The 21,383-nt window shown below is 41.5% G+C and overlaps 1 protein-coding gene across 3 annotated transcripts in view; it reads left to right on the top strand.

Annotated features, from left to right (window-relative positions):
• Shisa6 (shisa family member 6) overlaps positions 1 to 21,383 on the top strand; it is a 312,383-nt gene that overhangs the window by 131,844 nt on the left and 159,156 nt on the right. For 2 of the 3 annotated variants that reach the window (XM_008855702.3, XM_029557622.1), the window contains exon 3: positions 10,435 to 10,530. The exons of the other annotated variant lie outside the window; for it this stretch is intronic. In XM_008855702.3, coding sequence (XP_008853924.1) covers positions 10,435 to 10,530 — 96 coding nt within the window. The remainder of the gene's footprint in view (positions 1 to 10,434; positions 10,531 to 21,383) is intronic. 3 annotated transcript variants of the gene reach the window in all.

Below are 21,383 nucleotides of genomic sequence, written 5' to 3'. Positions count from 1 at the left end.
CCACCTCCTCCCCCTCCTCCATCTCCTCCTCCTCCTCCTCTTCCTCCTCCTCCTTTTCCTCCTCTATCTCCTCCACCTCCTCCTCTACCTCCTCCTCCTCCTCTTCCTCCTCTTCCACCTCCTCTATCTCCTCCTCTTCCATCTCCTGCTCTACCTCCTCCATCTCCTCCTCCCTCTCCTTCTCCTTCTCCACCTCCTCCATCTCCTCCTCCTCCTCCTCCTCCTCCATCTCCTCCTCCTCCATCTCCTCCTCCTCCATCTCCTGCTTCTCCTCCATCTCCTCCTCCTCCATCTCCTGCTTTATCCTCCATCGCCTGCTCCTCCTCCCTCTCTTACTCCTCTTCCCTCTCCTCCTCCATCTCCTGCTTCTCCTCCTCCATCTCCTGCTCCTCCTCCATCTTTTCCTCCTCCTCCATCTCCTGCTCCTCCTCCATCTCCTCCTCCTCCATCTCCTGTTCCTCCTCCTCCTCCATCTCCTGCTCCTCCTCCTCCATCGCCTGCTCCTCCTCCATCTTTTCCTCCTCTTCCATCTCCTCCTCCATCTCCTCCTCCATCTCCTCCTCCTCTTCCTTCTCCTCCTTCTTCTCCTCTTCCATCTCCTCATCTCCTTCTCTTCCTCCTCCTTTTCCTTTTCTTCCCATTCCTTGGAAATCTTTTCCCACCAGCACAGACAGTTCTGCCTCATTCTTTTTCATAGTTGCATACTCTTCCATTACCACAGTATATTCCAGCTTTCCCAGTGGCAAAACCTCTGGAATCAATCCTGTACTGTTCACCCTGATTCATATACTGTGGAAAAATTGGGAAGTGTATATGAAGGGAAAATCCCCAGCAGTAAGATAACAAGCCAAGTAGGTATCGTCCTAGAAGTAACAACAGTATTCACTGTCCTTGGCTTTGATTACCATGGAATTCTTGGGTTTTTTAAGTATTTTGAGTAGCACAGAATTTTTGACTTTTTTAAAGACAGTACTCATTTTTATTTCCATTTTATTAATTAGGAGTTGAGGTTAATCATATTTTTATATATCCATTGGCCTTTAAAATGTTCTAGCTGCTGGGTGTGGTGGCACATGCCTTTAATCCCAGCACTGGGGAGGCAGAGGCAGGTGGATATCTATGAGTACAAGGCCAGCCTGGTCCACACAGTGAGTTCAAGACCAGCTGGAGCTACAGGGAGACCCTTTCTCAAAAAGACCAAAAAAAAAAAAATTCTAGCTTTCTTTCTTTGGTGGGGTCAATGGGGGACTGGAGTAATTGCCTGTCCCTATTTGAAATAAACTTTTTCTAGATTGTGATGATTGAGCTTTATGTAAGCCAATAGGAAAGCCCTTTATACCATGCATTAAAAATCTGTTTCTGGGGGGTTTCATGTATGCTCTATTTGTTGTCTGGGACATCTTTTCTGCACAGAGAAATCTGAACTTTGTGCATGGTTGCAAAGCTAGGCCCCAGTGCCCTTCAAGCTCCCTTTCAGCCGGTCAGAGCCCAGCCAGCTCCATGACAGTTCTAAGGACATGCTCTGCATTGTAAGCAGGCTCCAAAGCTGGAGCATCACTCCTTCTGTCCTGGAAACTACGTTCAGTTTTCTTCCATCCCCACTGTACACTTTCATTGGCCTGTCTGCACACCAGCTTCACTGGAGCAACTCCAGTGCCCTTTAACTCTGTTTATGCCCATAAGGATAATTTGTTAAAGGTTTAAAAATGTGCTGTCCACTTTACCAATATGTCCTTAATAACCTTAGTATTTCAAGAGTGCTTGAAGATTACAAATACAATCATGGTTTTAGAAATCCTTCAGTGCTCTTCTTGTTAGTAGATTTCATCAACAGAGAGATTTTTTTTTCCTTCTACCCCAGAGGGTCCATGTGGGTGTTTTTATCCCCAAATTCTAAAACAAGAGGTTCTTTTTTGCCTTTACTCTTGAAGAAAAATTTGACAGCCTGTACAAACCTTGATTAACAATAATTTATCCAAAACTGTGTTGATTCTATGAATCGTTAAACCATCTATCTATTCAATACCTGATTATCTGTCCATCTCTTTTATCTATCATTTATCCAGCTGTCTGTATATCTAGCACTCATAATCTCATTAAATCTATCTGTAAGGCAATAAAATAAATTATTTAAGGCTGGGATGTAACTCAATGACAGAGCACTTGGCTTGCATGCACAAGGTCCTACAGTCCATTCCCAGTACCAAAAATAGAAAAGTAAAACAAACAAAAAACAAGAAGAAAAGAAGAAAAGAAGACATTCTGGCTAAGCATGGTGGTACACAACTGTGATTGTCACACTGAGGAGGCTGAGGCAGGAGGATCATGAGTTTAAGGCCATCCCAGGATGCACATCAAGACCTTGCATCAAAAACAAAACAAAACAAAAACAACAAATAAACAAAAAAGAGAATCACTTAACAATCAAGCACGCTCCAGGCTTCCGAAAGAAAACACAGAAGCATTTCATATGGCCTTTCTCAACTATACATTTGTTCTTACTGCTTAAGTAGCTATTTAATACCTTGAAATCTGTATTTATCATTTTGCCAAATGTCTCCACATTTGTGTAACACCACACATGCATATGTCCTCAAACAATAGCAAGTATTATACTTCCTATTTCAAAATTCCTGCTATACCATTCCACCCTTTTTTTTTTTCAGTTTGCTTTGTGTGCTCAACATTATAGCTGAGACTTATCCATGTTGACATTGAGAGTGCTGGTTCAGTTCCACGAACATTACATTTCATTTTACACAGTTAAGGATTGCATTCAACAAGTACACCACAGTTTATCACTTTTCTCTGGGTAGGAATATAGATTTCCCCCAGTTTGTCTCTTTTACAGTGTTGCTCATGAACTTCCTTGTGTGGAGCTCCTGGGGCATTCATAGAACAGTTTATCTAGGGGGGGCACCTGTGGATAGACTCACCAGTTCTTGTAGTCATACTCAGACTCTAGCCACTGCCAGAGGTCTTTTCAAAACAGTTGTACCAATTGATTCGCCCACTAGGATCAAAATCAAGTCTTAGGCATTTAAATTTTTTGCTGGTCCACTGGGTGTGAAATGCTCCTTCACTGTGGTTTTAATTTGAATTTCCCTGATTACTTGTGAGACTGAGCACTGCTTTAAGGGTATCGGATCATCAGGTTTTCTCCTGTGAGCTGCCTATTTGTTTTTGGTGTTGTTTTTCCTGTTTGGGTTATTTTTTTCCTTTTACTACTTTGAAGATATTTGTGTGCTATGTACATTAATATGACTGTTTTTTCTGGTCATTAACATATTATTATAATATTAATTATATTATGATTGCCTTTGATGTATCACAGCTAAAAATTTTCCAATTGTTTCTTTTCTACTTCAGAATCTTTAGACTCTTATATTAACCATTCTATATTCTTTTGTAACAATTTTTAGGATTTGATAGTTTGTATTTAGGTCCTTAATCCTCTTTTAACTGGTTTCTATGTCTATATTTTTGTGCATATTTATCTGCATACAGGTAGCTTTTCCTAACTGTTTTATACCTGTTTAATAAAAATCCTGCGTGTTTTAAATGGTTTTTCTATTCTCTCTTCTGTTCATTATTTTCAATGAATTTTGAGGTAGGTAAAAGGAACTAAAACATCTTTATTCCAAAATATTGGCAAACTCTTAAAAGTCCATAATTTGGATTTCATTCATTAACTAATTTAACCTTCTCAATAGCCCAAGAAATGGCAACCAATATTGTGTCCCTTTGGCTTAGACAGGTTTGAAATGAGGTGTCAGTTGAGTTCTATGTTAAAGTGTACCCCGGCTGGTATATTGTCCCTTGCTAGTGCCCCTAGTGTCTGTGTGTAGATATGTGCATAAGAGTGGGGTGCCTGTGGAGGCCAGAAGAGTGTGTTGGATGCCCTGGAGCTGGAGTTATAGGTTGTTTGTAAGCTGCCTCACGTAGGTGTTGGGAACTGAACTCTGGTCCTCTGCTCTTAACTGCTGAGCCATCTCTTCAGCCTCCACCACATTAAGAAGGTTTCTTCACTTCCTATAGATTTCATGTTTTATGAAGTTGGCTTGAAGGGTTTTTTTCCCTTCATTTTCAGTGGTATTTCATCGGGATATATTTAGATATTGATCTCGTCTAGTAGATAGTTGGATACTTGATTCTTTCTTTGGATTTAAAAACTGAAGTCTTCCATCTGCTCAGGAAAACAGCAAACAATTAACTTTTAATTATTACTTCTGAACCGTCCCTTTTCTCCCTCCTCAGGGAGTCTTACTTGAAATGGATTGCTGGTCCTAGAGTTGTCTGCTGTGTCCTGCCAGGGTTTATCGCTTTGTCCTTCCCACTGGGTGTGCAGCGGTGCTTTTCTCCTTGAACTCAACATCACAGTTTCTCTCTGTATCCATTCTGTGGTCCAGATCTGCAGCAAGAAAACACTCTTGATTAGTTTGTTTCCATCCTATGGCTACTGATGTTAGTTTTCAGATGCAAAATTCCGTTGATTCTTTCAGAAACCATCATTTGGATACTATTCCATTTTCCCCTCATGTGTTTTGTAACATATCTTTTTTTTAACAAGGAGACCTTCCTCTGGCCTCTTCCTCACCAGAGCCAGCAGCACCGAGCATCTCTGGAAGCCTAGCCTCTGACATCTCTATTTTAATATCCTCCTGCCTGGAAGAATCGTCCCTTTGTACTGTCTCCAACTTGTGGCTTCTGAAGACATTTTGGAAGTGCATGGAATTCTGACAGGAAGTCAAGGCAGCCTGTGTAGAGACTGAGCTAGCGTCAGACCTTAGCACCCTGTAGAGAGCTGTCAACCATGTAGATGAGGGTTCTGTGGCAGAACTGATGGTAGAGCTGTCACCCGGATTTTGTTCCACCCAGTCATATTCATCAGATGATGGCATGCTTGCTGTGAAGTCTGGAGCCACCTTTGCTCCTGGCATGGACTGTGTGCTTCTCTGTACTGTGCCGTGGAAAGTGCTCATGCCACTTCACCGGCATGCTTTACAAAGCTCTTGATGACTTCTTCCCAGAGCCCTGATAAATTCATGGCTGTTTTCTAATAACAGTTTGGTTTGGGTTTGTGCTTCTTTATCCTCTGACTCTGGTACCTGGGAGACAAGCAGAGACTGAGGGTAACCTCTACAGGATAGAGGAGAGGATTGTTGCTTGAGTTACAGCTTATGAAGCTAATACCTGCTCAAACCTTTCATATCATCAGCCCATCAACTCTGCATCACCATGAAACAGAAGAGACGGTGATTCCTCTGGGGCTTCACTTTTAACAACCCTTCTTCCCTTGTTCCTGCAGAGACTACAGAGAATGTACATCACTCTGGACCTTGGCTCTAGGTCCAGCTAAAGACTGGCCTGTCACTATTCCCAACATAATGAGCACAAAAATGTGATCTTCAGGCCAGGATGCATCTACTGAATTGCCTGGTGTTTTAGCTACTTTTCTTGTTGCTGTGACCAAATACTTGACAGATACAACTTCATCCATGAAGGATATATTTTAGTTCATAGTCTGGAGAATTCAGTCCATCATGTTGAGTAAGGCATGGAAGAGCAGCTCAGCTCACAGCATGGAAGGCCAGGAAGTAGAGAGGGGAAAGCAGATGCTCTGCTTACTTTCTCCTTTACAACACTCAGTCCTTCCAGATCCTCAACCCATGGAAGGGTGCCACCCACATTCAGGGTAAGTCCTCCCTGTCAGTGAATTCTCTCTGGAAGCATCCTCACTGTCACACCTGGAGACATGTCACACCAATCTTCTAGGTGATTCTAAATACAGTTGGCAGTGAAGATAAGTGTATTAGTCAGGGTTCTCCAAAGAAACAGAACCAGTAGAATGAATACATATGTATAGAGATTTATCAGCTTAGCTCACAGGATAGAGTCCAAGTAGTCCAACAATGGCTGCACCACACTAGAGAGAATGAGAATCCGTAGTTGCTCAGTCCATGAGGCTGGATGTCTCAGTGGTCCCAATCTGGCACTGAAGGGCTGACAAATTCCAAAAGATCAACTAGTCTTCAGTCTACAGCAGCAAGACGAACTCATCAGCAAGAGAGAAGGCAAGCAGCAAGAACCTATCAGGACAGGTCCAGAGAAAGGAAAGGGACAGACCTGCCGTTGGAGGGACAGCCTGGACCTGTGTGAGCTGACCTTGACAGGTTTGGGTTTGTGAAGGGAAGATAAGTGTATTAGTCAGGGTTCTCCAAAGAAACAGAACCAGTAGAATGAATACATATGTATAGAGATTTATCAGCTTAGCTCACAGGATAGAGTCCAAGTAGTCCAACAATGGCTGCACCACACTAGAGAGAATGAGAATCCGTAGTTGCTCAGTCCATGAGGCTGGATGTCTCAGTGGTCCCAATCTGGCACTGAAGGGCTGACAAATTCCAAAAGATCAACTAGTCTTCAGTCTACAGCAGCAAGACGAACTCATCAGCAAGAGAGAAGGCAAGCAGCAAGAAGCCAGGCATTCTTTTCTGCCTTGGCCTTTTATACAGGCTGCATCAGAAGGTAACACCCATATTTAGGGTGTGTCTTCCAGCTTCAGATGATCCAATCAAGAAGATCACTCTCATTTCAGTTAATCCCAGATCCAGTCAAGTTGACACCCAGGATTAGCCATCACAATAAGCCAGGAACTTGTTAGAGAGTCAGTTATCAGGGCTCACCTCCCACCTGGGGGATTCTGGAGCTGGATCCCAGTCATCTTTGTGCCATACAGGGGAGTTGGGTTCTTGTTCAAGTTTGAAGACCATAGCTCAAATACAGGTTCAAGTGGTCACTGTGTGTTTTACACCTCAACCTTGTGGGCAAGCTTTCCCAACAATGCTCCATCCCTAGAAATGCCTTTTAAAACATAAAGGAGTTGGTGTGGTGGTGCTCACCTTTTGTTTTAGCACTGGATAGGTTGATACAAGAGGATAGGAACTTTAAGATCAGCTGGGGCTCCATAGCCAGACCCTGTCTAAAAACAGACAAACAAGCAAATAAGAACTCTGAAGAGTTGATTTTCACATGGCTTTTCAGTTTGTTTAACTCAGTATTCTCCAACCTGCACTGATCACAGCATTCTTTCTCCCCATATAATGCTCCTTGTCCTGCCTCACTAGCCACCAGCACATTTCTTTCTTTTTCCACATCAGAATCTACTTTTTTCAACTTGGATGTTATCAACCAGAATTCTCCTGACATTTCCAGTACATGTCTAGGCAGTATTGGAAATTAATCACAGTTGCATTTGTTGGACCATAGGGGTCAGGGTTGTAGGAAGAATGTGAACTTGGAAGGCATCCAAACCTGGATGGGATTTAGATCTATCACCGACCAGATCCATGAATATGGGATCTTGCAAGGAGTGAAGAAAATCATGTTTTTACAATGGAATGAACATAGTATTTGCAGTCAAAGGACTAATTACAAGGGTTGGCTTAGGCATCTACCAGCTTCTGCCTCCTGGCCTCAGTTTTCCACTCACGAAATAGGAGGTAATATTAAAATAACAGTAAACATAATAATACAGAACTTACAGGCAATATTTATTAAAATGTGAAGTAAGAAGTATATGTAAAAGATCTTTGTAAACTGTCAATACTATAAAATGTAAGTTATTATGTCAAAAAAACAACATACTTACAGAGTCTCCATTCCACTCTCTGGCCCACAGTAAGTGATCCAGAAACTTCAGTTCTCTCTTAAATAAGCAGAGCCCCAAAGCTCTAGAGCAGTGTTTAGTCCTGAGGGATCTTGTTCCATCTGACAGATAAGAATGATTTATAAATAGCACAGGCTCTGTTTTATGTTCCATCTTCCTAAGTATTGATTTATCAAAATTTTTATTTATAAGGAGCACAAAAATAAACCAGCCCCAATTCTGCAGGATGTTTCACAGGTTTTGAATTAATGAGATCCAAATTTATGAAGGCTGAGTTGTTACTTCCTTTCCCTATTGTTCTAGGACAGGATGAGGTGAGCTGAGAAGAATTGTGCTTGTTATGCAAGAGGGGTCCTGGTGCTCTCTAGGTTGGCAGCACACCTCCATGCATCTCCTGTCCTCTTGAGAAAGATGCATTTCTCCAGGCACCAGGAGCTGTTGCCTGGCTTGACATTTGGGCAGAAGCCTTTATTCCAACCCTGACAACACTGTGAAGCTATGAATTGTAAACAGTGAGTTTCACAGCAAGAAGTTTCCTCATGAAAAGTTGAAGAATGATGCTATATATTCCAGAGTTCAGGGAATCAGTGGCAAAATTCTGATGATTCTACAGTCCCTGGTCCAGAAGCATTGAAGGCCCAAGGATCTTGATAGAAAAGCAGATGACTGAGGCCTGACCCACGTCTACTGAGTCAATCTGTTTGAAGCACTCCTACTTATTCTGATGCATGCTCTGGCTTGAAATCTAGGATAAGAAGGAAGGAACTTGGGTTAGACTTCACCTTCCAGAGAAAGAATGCTGGCACTCCAAATATGAGCAGCAGCAAGGAGGGTCCCAGCAAGTAGTCAGTGAACCCACTTGCATAAACCCAGCTTGGAAAGTTTTTCTATTTGTGTTGAGACAGTGATTCTCATCTCTGGCCACACATTAGAAACCAAGAAAGCCTTTTCAAAGTATACCTGATACACTGGACTCTATACTAATTAATTAAAACCTCTACAGTTGGTCTGGGTATCTAGACTTTTCAAAAGTCCCACAAGATTTCAATGTGTACCCTGGGTTGAGGTGTCTAGAACATTCTCTGTAAGCAAAGTTAATTTGGTTTGTGTTGGCATGGATTACACATTTTTGATAGATATTTATTATAGTGTTTATATTAGAAAAAATTGTATATTCATTGAAGGAAAGAACTTGGAAAATGTAGAAAAGTTAAAAAAATAATTAACACTCAGCTGCCTATATTTGTGCATTTTATTTTGATATTTTCAATTTTTTAATGCATTGCTTGAAATTTTAAAGCCCTGTTATATGTAACTTTGTATCTTAAGTAGTTTCACTTAGTATTACAAATACGGTTTGCAGTGTGTACTGTGCCAAAATGAAAATATGACGACTTCCCTCCAGGTTTGCGTGTGCTCACTGAGCATCTTGCTTTATGATATTTACAATGCCCGTATTTCATGCACATTGTAGAAACCTATTTGAATGTCAGAAGTGGAATATTTACTTCTCCCAGAGTCCTTAGCCTGCTCTGTCTTTTCCTCACGTCAGTCCATAGGTAGGTGTCTGCATCTTGCCAGTAAGGAATATGGTCGCATTGCAGGAAGTCAAGAAAGGAAAACAAATAAATATTTTCCCAGTATTTTATAGCTACCGTTCCACTTGTCAGCCTTGGCTCTTGCTAAGTTTCTCTTAAGTTACTTAGTGTGTAGTCCCATAAGCTGTGTGTGATGCATAAACACATATATACAGAACAGTTGGCATTAGGCTCATTTCTTCATGCTTTGGAAAGGAAGAGAATGAAGTACAAGGCAAGAAAGAACAACTGTATAGTAATTATAGAAAAGACCTTGGAAAATATAGAAAAGTTGAAAGGAGAGATAATTAACACTCACGCTCCAGCTTCCCAAAGGCAGCTGCCAATATTGATGCATTTTCTTTCAACCTTTTCAATGTTATTTTTAATACACTGGCTTGAAATTTTACAGCACTGTTATTGTATTTAATATACCGTTTTTAGATACTTGTTAACTTTAACAAAGGATGGTGGGGCAGGTACCAAGATTTCCACTTACTCTGGTTCAGTGTATTACTTGTTTGACTTTCCAGCTGTATAAAAGCAGTACGCTTTCAGTAACCACCGTACTTTAAGCTTTTGAATTCTTGATCTCTTCCTGGGCTTCCGATATTTGGTGTGGTCTTTTCTGGTGATGCTGGGTGGTGGCACTGAGCCACAGCAACTAGGCAACTGCAGTCACAGGAGAAACAACTGATATTCTAGTGTGTTGTATTGCCAAGCTACAGTGTTCAGAGGACTAAGCATGTTAAATGCATTCTCAATTTAAGATGTTTCAACTTGTCATGGGTTGATCAGGATGTCACCTCATTGTAGGTTGAATAGCATCTATAAAGTAGCATTCTAGTATGCTGTGTGGTCAATAAGAAATACCCAAATCAAATCACGTGTCTCTCTTTCCTTCCTTTACTTTCAATATCATTATTCTTTGTCACATAATAATATATACACATAAACTGTGTATATGTAATATGTGTATGTGTATACGTGTATATGTATATATAGAAATATATTCTCAGTAATATATAGCATATATATATATATATATTCTGTTTATCCTTTGACTACTCTGACCTTGTGCTGGTTTGAACATAAGCGCACCATCATTGTTGGATGAGATGGAGCTGCATTTGTCTTCTGTGTTGGTGTCTTGGATGCGTCAGGTAATTCTGCCCCATCTTCTTGCAGGGCATTATGGGAAAGATGCTTACCGAAGTGGAGGACCAGATCTCCATAACTTCATCTCATCTGGATTTGTCACTTTAGGAAGAGGACACACGAAGGGTACAGTGGAAACCATTTTTTACTAAAATACAGAGGTTGCCTAGGGAACCCAAATCTGAAATATGAAGATGGTGTGGAGTCCAGAGGCTTACCCAGGATCAGGAATAAGTGGGGTGGTTCCATGGCAGCATGTCCTGGGGACAGGAGTGACCAGGAGGACACAGGTGTGACTTTAGAGGGAAATACTTCCAAGAGACATCCATCCCACTTCGCACATGGCGGGGACACAGATGCTGGTGGCTTCTCCCCACCGCTCATGGGAGGGGACCACAGGCAGCATGGTGGGAAATGCCACCAACTGATGCATCACTTGTTAAATGTGTGTTTGCCTCTGGGCTGTTATTCCTTCTCTTTCAAAAGCCCCATCTTATATCCCAATGTCAATGTTCTGTACTGTGTGTTTCCAACCCAGCGTGTATGTGGAGAGTTCCAGCAGCCTCAGTGTGTCTCTGTAAAACTTTGTGATGTGGACACAAAGGTAGAGGTTGTACAGACCTTCAAGATGCAAGATGAAAGCTAAGCTAGAGTTTCTGCCAAGCTGCTTTACAACCTAGCTGACAGCTTGCAGAGCATCTGTGCAGGGGTATGGAATCCTCTCCATTCTGTCTTTTGTTTAAACAGAATCCTACTAGTGTTGTGAGCATTCTGTCACTGGATCCCTGGCTCCTTTGATTACCTTCCCAACACCTGTGTGCTGTTATAGACCAAATGTGAATCTTCTTGTTGGGATGTTCTATCCCTGTCCTCCTCTGAAATATGTGTCTGTTTCAAGTGTGAGTGAACAAGGACTTTGCAATATTTTCTTACGTTTCATGCTCCTACTTTTTAAATTCCCTATGTGATGTTTGTTCATCCTATAGAGAAAAAAAATAACTGTATCTGTGTATGTATTTTCTGTTGTGTCTATTTGTGTCTAAATAAAGTTCATTGAGGATACAGGTGGCATTTGTGGATACTAAGGGTTGCAGAATCAGAACCAGACCAGATGGTTACAGAGGGGGAAATGGGCTGCACAGTTAAACACCAAACAGAACAATCCTAGAAATATTCATGTCAACTCAAACCTGGGCATACAGAGCTCTGCATATCGGACTTCATGATAATTACCTATTGCTGTGAAACAGATGGCTTTAAAACTCAGAATTTTAAAACAAAATAAATATTTATTATCTCACATGGTTTCTGTGGGTTGGGCACTTGGGAGCTCCTGAATTGGGGCGAGGTGATCTCTTGGGAGTTTTCAACCACCACACTAGTCAGGGCTGTGTCATCTGAAGTCTTGACCAGGGCTGGCAAACACACTTCTGAAATAGTACACTTAACATGGATCTGGCTGTTGACAGCCAACTCAGTCCCTCCTCATTACACTGTCTCCATGGGCTACTTGGGTGACTTCATGGTGTGTTGGCTGGGTATCCTCAGAGTGGGTGAGCTACAAAAGAGAAAGACACAAGCCACAATGTCTTTTATGACCAAGCCCGTTGGTTACACCCCATCATTTTCGCAGCGTCTTATAGAGTCTACAAGACAGTTCTCTTCAGGATGGGAGATGACTATACAGGTACAAGAATATCAGGAGGCTCAGGTCATTGGATACCATTTTGGAGGCTGGCTTTCTGTTCCCTCCACCTCCTGGAGTAGAGTTTAAATATCTGTGTTTTTCAAACAGAACACAGTACCTTCCAAGACCACTGAGTTGTGTGGCTTTTCACTCTTAACCTGCCCCCCTGAAGGTGGTTCAAGTCAAAACATCAAACCCTTCAAGAAGAACACATTATATTGAACAAATATTTCAAAATGAGGCAAAGTAGAATCCATCCTTATGGAGTTCACATCGCATTGGGGAAACAGACAAAATCAAATCTTAACAATAAGTGCAAGAACAGTTACAGCAGAGGCGAGGCCAGAGGGTGCTGTGGGAGGAGGTGCTCCTGCCAGGGAAGGACTCTGAGGTAAGGTGATAAGAGAACAGACCCACACTCCAGGCAGGGGAAGGCTTGAGGTAGAAGTTTTCATACTCATTAAGAGGAAGGAAATTTGTGTGCTCCTGTGAAGCAGGGCAGGAAGGCTGTAGGGGGTGCTGGATTAGGCCATGCCATTGCTGCCTGGGAGATGGTGGCAAGGTGAGAGCATCAGACCTGCTGCCCAGTGAGGACCTTTCCAGACCCCATGGGGAGTTTCTGAATAGGTTGGTTTTTTGTTTAAGTGATACTTTCTGGAGACAAGGTTGGATATGGTGGGCAGCAAGGGAGGTTTCAACATGGATCACTGGCAGCCTGAACTCCAGATCTGAGCAGGAGCCATGGTGGGACTGATGTTGTGGGGGGAGTTGCTCCTGCCAGGGAAGGAGTGTGTGGATGTGCCAGTGGTGCCTGTTTTATCTATAACTCCTCAAGAAGGAAATGAAGCCAGAAATTGGCCTTAAAATTCAGACAATGCACAGAGTTTAGCCAATGATGATTCTGAGTAGATGCCCTAAGAAAAATAAGAGCAAAGGAGAACAGAAGGCAAAGGTAGGAGCTTCTTGATCAATGCGATGGGAAGGGGATATTACAGTGCAAGAATTTTGAGGTGGGGTAATGTGGGAGGGGACCACAGGCGCCATGGTGGAAAATGTTACCAGTGGATGTGGGAAATGTTACCAGTGGATGTGGGAAATGTTACCAGTGGAAGCAGCATTTGCTTTGGAAAGGACGAAAACAAAGGTACAGGTTTTCTTTCTTTCTATCATCTATCTATCTATCATCTATCTATCTATCTATCTATCTATCTATCTCTATCATCTATCCATCATCATCTATATGTCTACCATCTATCTATCTATCTATCTATCTATCTATCTATCTATCTATCTATCTATATATATCTTTGTATCTATCTACCATCTCTCTATCATCTATCTCTATCTATCATCTATCTCTCTCTCTATCTATCTATCTATCATCTATCTGGATATATGCAAATGTAGGTTACAGAATAGCTACAAAAGACATCATCATCTATCTATCATCTATCTATCTATCTATCATCTATCTCTATCTATCTATCTATCTATCTATCTATCTATCTATCTATCTGTATCTATATATCTATCTCTATCATCTATCTACCATCTATCTATATCTATCTATCTATCTATCTATCTATCTATCTATCATCCATCTATCATCATCTATATATCTATCATCTATCATCTATCTATCGTCTATCTATCTCTATCATCTCTTCCTCTCCTCCCTGCCCTTGCTGAAACTCCTTCCCTTCACGTAGTCACCCTTCTACTGTCTCATTGATATATCCATTATCTATCTATCTATCTATCTATCTATCTATCTATCTATCTTATCATCTATCTATCATCATCTATATATCTATCATCTATATATCTATCTATCATCTATCTATCATCTATCTATCATCCATCTATCTATCTATCTATCCATCTATCTATCTATCTATCTACTATCTATCACCCCTTTATCTTCTATAGCTATCTATTTATACAAGATTTTTAAGCTATCTATATCTACTCATAGCACTGGGTAATGACTTGGGCTGAGGGATTGCTGTGTGAGTGTGTGGCTAAAAGGAGGAGAGAAGTTAAAATTGAGTTATGAGACCTCCTTTAGCACACAAGCACCACATCAACTGAGCACACCCTGCCCAGTACTTTCCTCTAGGTCGGAGCTCACTGTTATCTTCCTGCAGCCCTTGCCCAGGCCCACCTGCCAGTTTGACCCACATCACTCTAGGGCCATGCACCATCTCCCACGAGTGCATTGGTCTAACACTGTGGTGGCTGCATTTTCTATAGGAATTGAATTCAGATGTTCTCTTTTAGAAAATGAGGAAGAGATGTGTATGCATGGCCCTTTATGGAACTGTCGGCTGCCATCTCCACAGTACGATTTGAGTAGGAACCTTCAGGCCACCAGTAGATTATGGCAAGGAGATGCCTGAACCATTTGACTGAAAGAATCCAGCTTAGATATTGTCACAGACTGGGGAGCCAGGGGACTGAGTGGGTTGGACTATACTAAGGTATTTGAAGGCTGGACTCCAGATAAAGCACAGAGCTCAGAAGGCGTCCAGTCTCCATGGTAACAGTTAGGCTGAAGGAACAGCAAGAAAGAGAGAGGGCTCAGCCACCTTGCCTGAAAATGGCCTGTGTAGAGCTGGTACTACTTGGGATTATTTTTTTCCTGTAGTTTTCCATGAAGGAGGGGTGAATGGGTCTTTGGGAATGGAGCTGGGAGGAACTCTGGGGTTTGCAGACAAAGGTATCACAGCTCTAAGCCACCTACTGGTGGTTTGATCTGTGTATGTGGGACAACTTCCTTGTATAGGCCATGCTTATTCACTGTTACATGATGCCTGAGTACCATGAACTAGTCATTACTTTGGTATGCTCAGCTTGACTCAAGGATATTTCACATGATTCTAGATAGTACACAGGGTTGTCCCTAAGTCAGTTAGGAAAGCATGGTGCCTGTGTGATTGCATATTGTGTTATAATTGAGTCAACCTCACATGATGTCTAATTATTAAAATTTATGTATTTCAATCCAAGATAGATCTGCAAGAGTGGAGAATGCTGCCTTCACTCAGTGACTACGTCTCTTTATATATCTTCTTTTCAAATAAAATCAAAAGATATCATATAAAGAAAACCTACCACAATACCTCTGAGAACTTCTCAGTTGGATACTTCTGTTTGCAAGTTCAGCCATTTTTCTTAACAGCAGCTCTTCCACAAACTCCCTGTGAGATGCAGGCCTGTTGAAAGGATGCTCTGACTCTCCTACATCTGGCCCAGGACTCTGTCCCCATAGAGAGTAGTGCCAGCAGCAGTTCAACCATCAAGGTCAATATGAGAATCATACTGTCCCACATTTCCTGAGCCACCCAAAGCCCCTAGCACCACCCAGTTTATCTTCATGACACCCACTTGAGGAGGCATGCTGCTTTGTACTAAGGAAGTCAGGCCACAAATTGACCAAGGAACTGGGCATCGTTCTCTGGCTCAAATCATTCTGAAAAGGGGTTGAGTTGAAATGACACACTGCCCTATATCTTCATGTAACATCTAAGATATACTCAACCTTACATTACTTTGAGTGTTGTAGAAGTCATTAATCTATATGCTGAGTCTCAGGCCACACAAGTTCCTGGGGAAAGCTTTCCTGTAGACCTACTACCATTGGCTCATGTAGCTACTGGGTCAATCTAGTAAACATTCTACTGGAAAGGAGAGGTAGTACAGGACAAAGCATAAGCATCAGGATGTACTGCAGTCTCCTTATTTTAGGAAGTGTCAACTCTTCCAATGTAAAATACGCTGATGTTTCTTCAAATGAAGAATAACTTGAGTACCACTAAACCACCCATGCTATTCAGCAGTGGGATATGAGAAGACTTTTGGGCCTTTGAATAATGAGTGCATCCTTTATTCCTCAGTATCCACCACCTGACTCTACTTCCTACCAGGCAGGAGGAGAGGCTCACATAAAGCCTGCCACATCCTAGATCTCAGTGCTGTCTTTAAAGTCTCTTTGGGAGCGATCAGAGGCTCAAGTGCTTCTGTTTTCTTCGGAGCCTGGGCTGCTTTTCTTGTTTTCAATGCCTTGCTAGTGCCGTGTGTGTGTTTTCTTTTGCCATGAGCCTTGGCCTCAGGAGTAGGTTTGTGGCCAGTCTTCTCTCTGCCTGGAACTAATCTTGGTATTAACCAGGCATCTAAGTTGGGACTCTCCCCTTCCCAGGAGCCAGTCTTGACATTTGCTCCCCTCATCCTCTGCTCCCTGCCAGCAGTCTCACAAACCCCAACAGCTCAGTTATCGGACTATGTCATGTTCCTAGGGTCTCTGGCCAGAAAAGGATGACCTTTCTCCAAACAGTTGCCTGGATTTCATGGTGGCCTGTGAGTGGGACACAAGACAGGTGTTCTAAGAACACCACTATCTAGACTATAACCACATTATGCTGAATCTCAGCTTCTATGCAAATTATTAGCATGGAGGAATAAACAAATTCCAGGCTTACCTGCCTGGAGTCATGGACTCAGGCTCAGTCTTATTTCCCTCCAAATACTGACATAAGCCTCCCTCATTATATGATTGTAGAATTAAAAAATGGAAAAAAGGCAAAAGGAAGAGAGTAATTGGAGGGACATAAGTTCAATTCTATCTTCATTGCTTTCTGTGTGACCTGGTCCCCATGACACCTAAAGATGAGAAAGCATTACGGTACCACCTCCCTCTCAGGGAGGTGGAGACTGTAGGAGAAACAGGTACATCTGAGCACTGAGAACTTTAGCTAGCAAGTCCAGCATTTCCTGCTCCAGCCTTGGGGTGCTGTAGGGCTATTGGCAGGGCATTACTTAGGAGCTAGTAAGAAATGCAGACTCTCAGGTCCCAGCCCAAACTGACTGAGGCAGAAGCATCTTTTAATAAGATTCTAGATAATATACATACCCAAGAAAATTTGAGGAGCACACATACAAGGTGATTTTCTTTTAAAAAATTGGGTAAAATCTTCTCAGTAGTCTGGAAAGTTAGTTCTCATCTCTGAGATTCATCTGCCATACAGAGCACATTAGAAGCCAGTTCCCTAGCTATAAAGGAAAATAATGGAAGATGAGGAATACCTGAGCTAGGATGGGTGACACAAAGATGCTTTTAGGACTCCAATGTCTTATTCTAGATAAGGAATCAAAAATGGAAACTCAGGCAGGATCATTTGCCCATTTCAATGATACTCAAATATTAGGTGAGTAAGATGAACAAAACCCAATCAGTCTTTGAGAAGCCAGACAATATAATTCATGTCAAGTAAAAAGGAAAGTCGATGCAGTGGATCCCAAGAACAGTGGAGGGTAAAGAAAGGAAACATGTCTTAAATGGTCTCCTATAGGACTCAGGAGCCAAACTGGTCCTTGTAGGGTAGGAAGAGTGGGATAGCTAAGGGTTGGGTAGAGCATGTATTTCAGGTATGGAAGCATCCACAGAGGCATGGATGTGGAAATGACAGTGTGATGAGAATCCAGGATACTGTCAATGGTAGCAGGAAAGTGTCCATAGCACAGGACACCTGCAAGGAGGTCACAGGAAATGGAGCCAGAGGGGCGGGCTGGAGTCAGTGATTCAAATCTTCCCAGGTACAAAATATAGATTGAGTTAAAAATTCTATGGGAGGCTGGGAAGAATGGAGGGGAGGGAGTAATGGGGTGTGATGGGGCAAGGGTGATCAGTTGGTGCTAAGGGACAGTTGAATAGGAGTAGAAAGTTCTGGTGTGCTAGTGTACATACGGCAGGGTGACTCTAGAAACTTGCTCTGTGCTGCACACTTCAGAGAGCTGGAGGAGGGAATTAGGAATGTTTTTAGTATACAGACAAATACTTGATAAAACAGATTGGACTGCCATGATTGGAACATTACTGGAGCATGTGCTGGGACCTCTCATAATGCCCCTTTAATATATACCAGTTTTGTATATATTTTTATATATCAGTTGAGAAATACTTAATTAAAAATATTAGCGATGGTTAGCACTGCCCACACCCTCCTTTTTCTTTCTATCCTTGGACAAAACCAAGAGGCAAAGCAAGCACTCAAAGAGCAGCCTTCCGTCATCAGCTGACTCCTCCCCGGGCAGAGATGGACATAGCAAAGTGATGTACAGCTCCCCCCAGCCACTCCTCCTACCTGGAGGGTGACCTTCCTCACATGAATCCATCATGCAGCTGCTTCCACAGCAGAACTAGAAGGAGCTAAGTGAGCTCCTGGATTGGTGCCACACAGAGACTCAACTATGGTCTCTGCTGCAAACAGTTTCATCGTGCCAGGCCTCAGTTTCCTTCAGTAAATCAGAGGTTGATAAGACCCTTTACAATTTGATATTCTAGGATAGTTTCTGAATCGGGCATCTCCTGAGCTAGATAGAGCTGCTGCATAAAATGAAACAGGAATCTTCCCTCAGAGACTGCAGGAGAGGCTGAACCCTATGAGAGAATACCCCACGTATTCTCAGAGTTTGACTGCTCTCCCAAGAAGCAACAAGAAAACCTTCTCCATGTGAGCATAGTGATAAAAAGAGGTGATTTTCCCCCCATGGAGTTAACAGCAGACTGTTCAGACTTCACACCTGAAGGCCCTTCCACCAGCAGCTCATAAACGTGTAGTCCAGCCTCACAGGGGCCAGGACTTATGAGTATTCATTCCTTGAACAGGATGAATGTGGACATTTATCCTCTCCATTGCTTCCCACTGAATCATTTGTTCTTTTGTCCTGGTGAGTAATTCTGAGGGAGCATAGTAGTTTCTGGCTTTTCACTAAGAGCTGAGAGCAACTGAAGGCAGATGCCTGAATCCATTCAACTTTAACGTGCAGGGCCATGACACAGGTGGCATCTATGTCCAGACTGGGGGCTGGGGACAGGTGAAAACAAGAGCCCCAGAGTGAGGAAAGAATGGGGAGCCAAGCACATGGACCACCAAGCCAGGAGTGGGTGGGAGAGGTCTCCCAGGCAGGCCCCAAGGAGAAAGGCCCAGGTGGCTAGAGCTGAGGGAGGCAGAATCTTTGGCAGCTTTGTACAGGACCAGATGATGGTACTGTGTCAGATGAGTGGAAAGAGCAGCCCCCCTTGCCCCGTCTTAAGGTGATGACTTCCGGGAGGCTCTTTATTTGCTCCTCAGTCCAAATTCTGTCATTTGAACTTTTTCTTTTCTAACTGCACTCTGTCGAACATTGACTTCCTTTCTGCTCTTCCTTTCTTGGGGCCTTCACAGGGGTCTTACTAGACCGCTACATCATTGCTGAGAACTCAGTCTTCTTGTTTCTTGCTTAGTCCATTCTGAACTGCAATGGCAGAATTTATGAACAATAAAAGCTTGTTTAGCTCACAGTTCTGGAGGTTGGGAAGTTCAAGATTGAGAGGGGCCATTGGTGAGTGCCTTCTTACTGTATCCTAACTTGCAGGGGATCGCATAAAGACACTGATTTTTGCTATGACATTAATCCCCTCAGAGGACAGAGACTCTATATATGCACATATAGATTTATCTCAGTGTCTTTCCATTCTCAACAGCTGCCTAATATCCATCCTATTTGAGAATGGAGAGGCGGCTCAGCAGTTAAGAGCATGTGCTGTTCTTACAGAGAGCTTGTGTTTGATTCTAAGCACCCATCCACATGGTGGCTCACAACAGGCTATAACTTAGTTCCAGGGGCTCCAATATCCTCTTCTGACCTCCATGGTACACAAACATACATGGAGGCAAACACACACATTAAAACAATCCATCCTGGTATTGTTTATATGGCCAGTAGTAGATCCACATCTTATGTATTTTACTGACTTAAAAAAGTGGTTTTATTTAGAAATAACTCCATACTTACATGAAACAATGCAAGAGATTCCTGTATTCCCTTCCAATTTTCAAAAAATTAAAAAAAATTGAGAAGAAGCATTTCATTACAGCTTTAACATATTCAGTAACAATTTCCAGAGCAAGGATACATCTCTTTCAAAAGTGGCTGTAAATTTTTAGGTTCACAGTTGAATTAATACCGTTATACAATATTGAACTCAATATAAACCCTGTAAGACATAAAACTGAATGTCTTACCCTTTAAAGAAGAGCTCCATTTCATTTTAAAATATGCTGTTTCTTACATTTTTAATGCTACTAACACTTACATGTTTGCACATGTGTCTTTAATCTCTATGTATCCGATTATTACTAGTCACCATTGGTTATACTCAGATCCTTAGTGCTTGAGTATGGCTATAAAGTCATCAGGTTGATTTCAACAGTAATATTTATCACCTCTACTAATTAACATGAAGTAAATTTTTATGCTTCTCCTCAAATATATCTTTTTTTAAAATTTATTGATTTTTTGTGTGTATATCATACAGAACACCCCACACAATCTTATTTAAATTTTAATATCTGATAACATTTTCATTATCATTTTTCTCTCTTTTCCTGTCTCTGCCTCTTAATGTGTAAATGCATACATGCAAACATATACATAAATGCATTACATATATATGTTTTCCTAAGTATATATAGTATGTATTTAAAAGTAAATGATCTATATATTGAAAGTAAATGGCAGATATTAGACACTTATCTCTAAATAGAGTATTCCCTAAAAGTAAGGTTTTTAAAAATAACCACAGTGTGACTATCAGAATCAGAAAATTAACACTGACAGAATATTAGTACCTAATATTATTCAAATATGTGACTAACCAAAATGGCAAATGTTTTTCCTGGACTAGGCTCACATGGCATTAGGTTAATTTCTAGATATCTGACTATGTTTATTGCTATTTGTACATTGGGTTTCTGTACCATTGTGCTCTCTAACTGGTCACATTTGTGTGAATGAAAGCTATTGATTCTCTGTGTTAATTGCACATCTTGCCTTTTTAACGATTTCTTTTATTTTTGAAGCTACTTTCATCTGTCATTTGACATTCTGGGTACTGTATTATACCATATGCACATAGAAGAAATTTTATTTATTTATTTTTTAAATGATTTATTTAATAACAACATACTTAGAAGAAGCATATCATTACAACACAATTGACATATTCAATAACGTTTTCCTGAGGTAGGATGCATCTCTTTCAAATTTGGCTGTAAATTTTTAGGTTTACAGTTGAATTATTACAGTTATACAATATTGTACTCAGTATAAACCAACAACTACTTTTTAAAGTACCTTTCTATATAAGTCTTCATGTCATTTACAAGTCACAGATACATCAATAAAATCCATTGCAATTAGATTACTATAAAAGAACATCAATTGAAAAGTTTATTTTTAATACTGTGAATAA

This window comes from Nannospalax galili, unplaced genomic scaffold, assembly GCF_000622305.1.
Source record: "Nannospalax galili isolate Female #2095 unplaced genomic scaffold, S.galili_v1.0 scaffold146, whole genome shotgun sequence".
Lineage (NCBI taxonomy): Eukaryota > Metazoa > Chordata > Mammalia > Rodentia > Spalacidae > Nannospalax > Nannospalax galili.
Note: the sequence above shows the minus strand (reverse complement) of the source record. Positions and strands in the feature narration are given on the sequence as shown.